Below are 1625 nucleotides of genomic sequence, written 5' to 3' on the forward strand. Positions count from 1 at the left end.
CTTTTTGGGGTTTAATTTGATGTATTAGGTGAAAAAAACAGACAAACTCAGAAGGGAGAAGCTACTTTATTAATAATCCCTTTATATCCGCTGCTATTATTGAAAACCGACACCTTACTTTTTCCGTTTTTAGTTGTAAATATTGTAAGAAGTAATTTTCCTCCCAGTTCTTCAGCTGCTGTATACTTTGGCTCGTCACATAAAGTTTCAATAAAAGCCGGTGAAGTCTGGGTGAAAATGTTTAAATAGAGCAGAGAAACCATCTGCACACCTACAGACAGACGGGACATTTCTCACGGCCATACAGGGAGAGGTGGGGTGGACGATGACTCAGAGGACGAAGGCAGCGGTGCCATTCCAAGTCAACACCCCCCCACCCCACCCCTCAGCATTCCCATGTCCCAATCCGACCTCAGCCCCCAATCTGGAGGGACAACCGATGACTCACTGCAGCATGGACTGAGGTTTCCAGGAGGATTTTCTCCACATGCCTCAGATTAACAACCTCCAGAGACGTAGCTGCAACTCGTCTTTCACCTTCCACGTCTTAGAGGGTGGAGTCCGTCTGCGTTGACTAGTTCTCTGTAGTTCCCTGCCAACATCTTAATGTTATCTGTTGCAATAAATATCCTTTTTGTGTCCTAAAAAATGCTGGAAACTTCGTACGTTTCTTTTCAGGGCTTAAAAATAAAGCTTGATGTTTTTCTTGCTTTTTTTTCTGTTTCTGCAGGCGGTTTTCTCCTCCGTTTTCTACTTTGCCTCCGTCCCGCTCTACCAGGGGTTTCTGATTATTGGGTGAGGCAGAAGCTCAGAGTGGGGATGACTTATCAGTCGAATATTTGGATGACTTGATTCCCAGAAGTTTGCTCTTTATTAAACCCAAAATGAAATTCAAGAAGTGGGAAAATTGTGATAAATCTATTCTACATCTTAATGTCTCTTGTGTTGCAGTTATTCCACCATCTACACCATGTTTCCTGTCTTCTCTCTGGTGTTGGATAAAGACGTTAAGTCAGAAGTTGCCATGCTTTACCCAGAGCTGTATAAAGATCTATTAAAGGTATCTATGCAGCTACATGCTGTTTTCTTTATACAAAAATGTAAAGAATCTGTTTTCTGTTAATCTTCTGTTTTCTTCCACAGGGTCGACCGCTGTCCTTCAAGACATTCCTAATATGGGTTCTGATAAGTATTTATCAAGGTAAGCTTTGTTTAAATAAACGTGGCTGATTGAATTCCTCTTTCTAAACGTTTTTCTTCACGTTTGATTATTTAAAATTATTTAAATACATTTATATTTTTGCGTTTAGGTAGATCGCAAATTATATTGTGATCGTAAATTTGGCCATTGCTCAAAAGAATAGAAATGTAGGTATGTAGCAAATTTGCAACAACAGGTATGATTGTCAGAAATAATCATGAAAATCACTAAATACAAAAAGATAAACAGATTTTATGAGAAGAAAATAACACATTTTAACGACTGATTATTAACCAAACATTCCATTTATAATTACAGTAATTAAGGTACAATAAATTAAATTATTAAATAATTAATCAAAAGTGGACTGATCTTATCGAACCATGAACAACTGATAAGTAGACATTTTGTGAAACTAATATTT

The 1625-nt window shown here is 37.8% G+C and overlaps 1 protein-coding gene across 1 annotated transcript in view; it reads left to right on the forward strand.

Moving 5' to 3' along the window:
• atp9a (ATPase, class II, type 9A) overlaps positions 1–1625 on the forward strand; it is a 76539-nt gene that overhangs the window by 65364 nt on the left and 9550 nt on the right. Inside the window, exons 24-26 of the mRNA XM_015373131.1 lie at positions 731–795; positions 952–1060; positions 1144–1210. Coding sequence (XP_015228617.1) covers positions 731–795; positions 952–1060; positions 1144–1210 — 241 coding nt within the window. The remainder of the gene's footprint in view (positions 1–730; positions 796–951; positions 1061–1143; positions 1211–1625) is intronic.

Source organism: Cyprinodon variegatus, unplaced genomic scaffold (genome assembly GCF_000732505.1).
Source record: "Cyprinodon variegatus isolate N-32 unplaced genomic scaffold, C_variegatus-1.0 Scaffold81, whole genome shotgun sequence".
Lineage (NCBI taxonomy): Eukaryota > Metazoa > Chordata > Actinopteri > Cyprinodontiformes > Cyprinodontidae > Cyprinodon > Cyprinodon variegatus.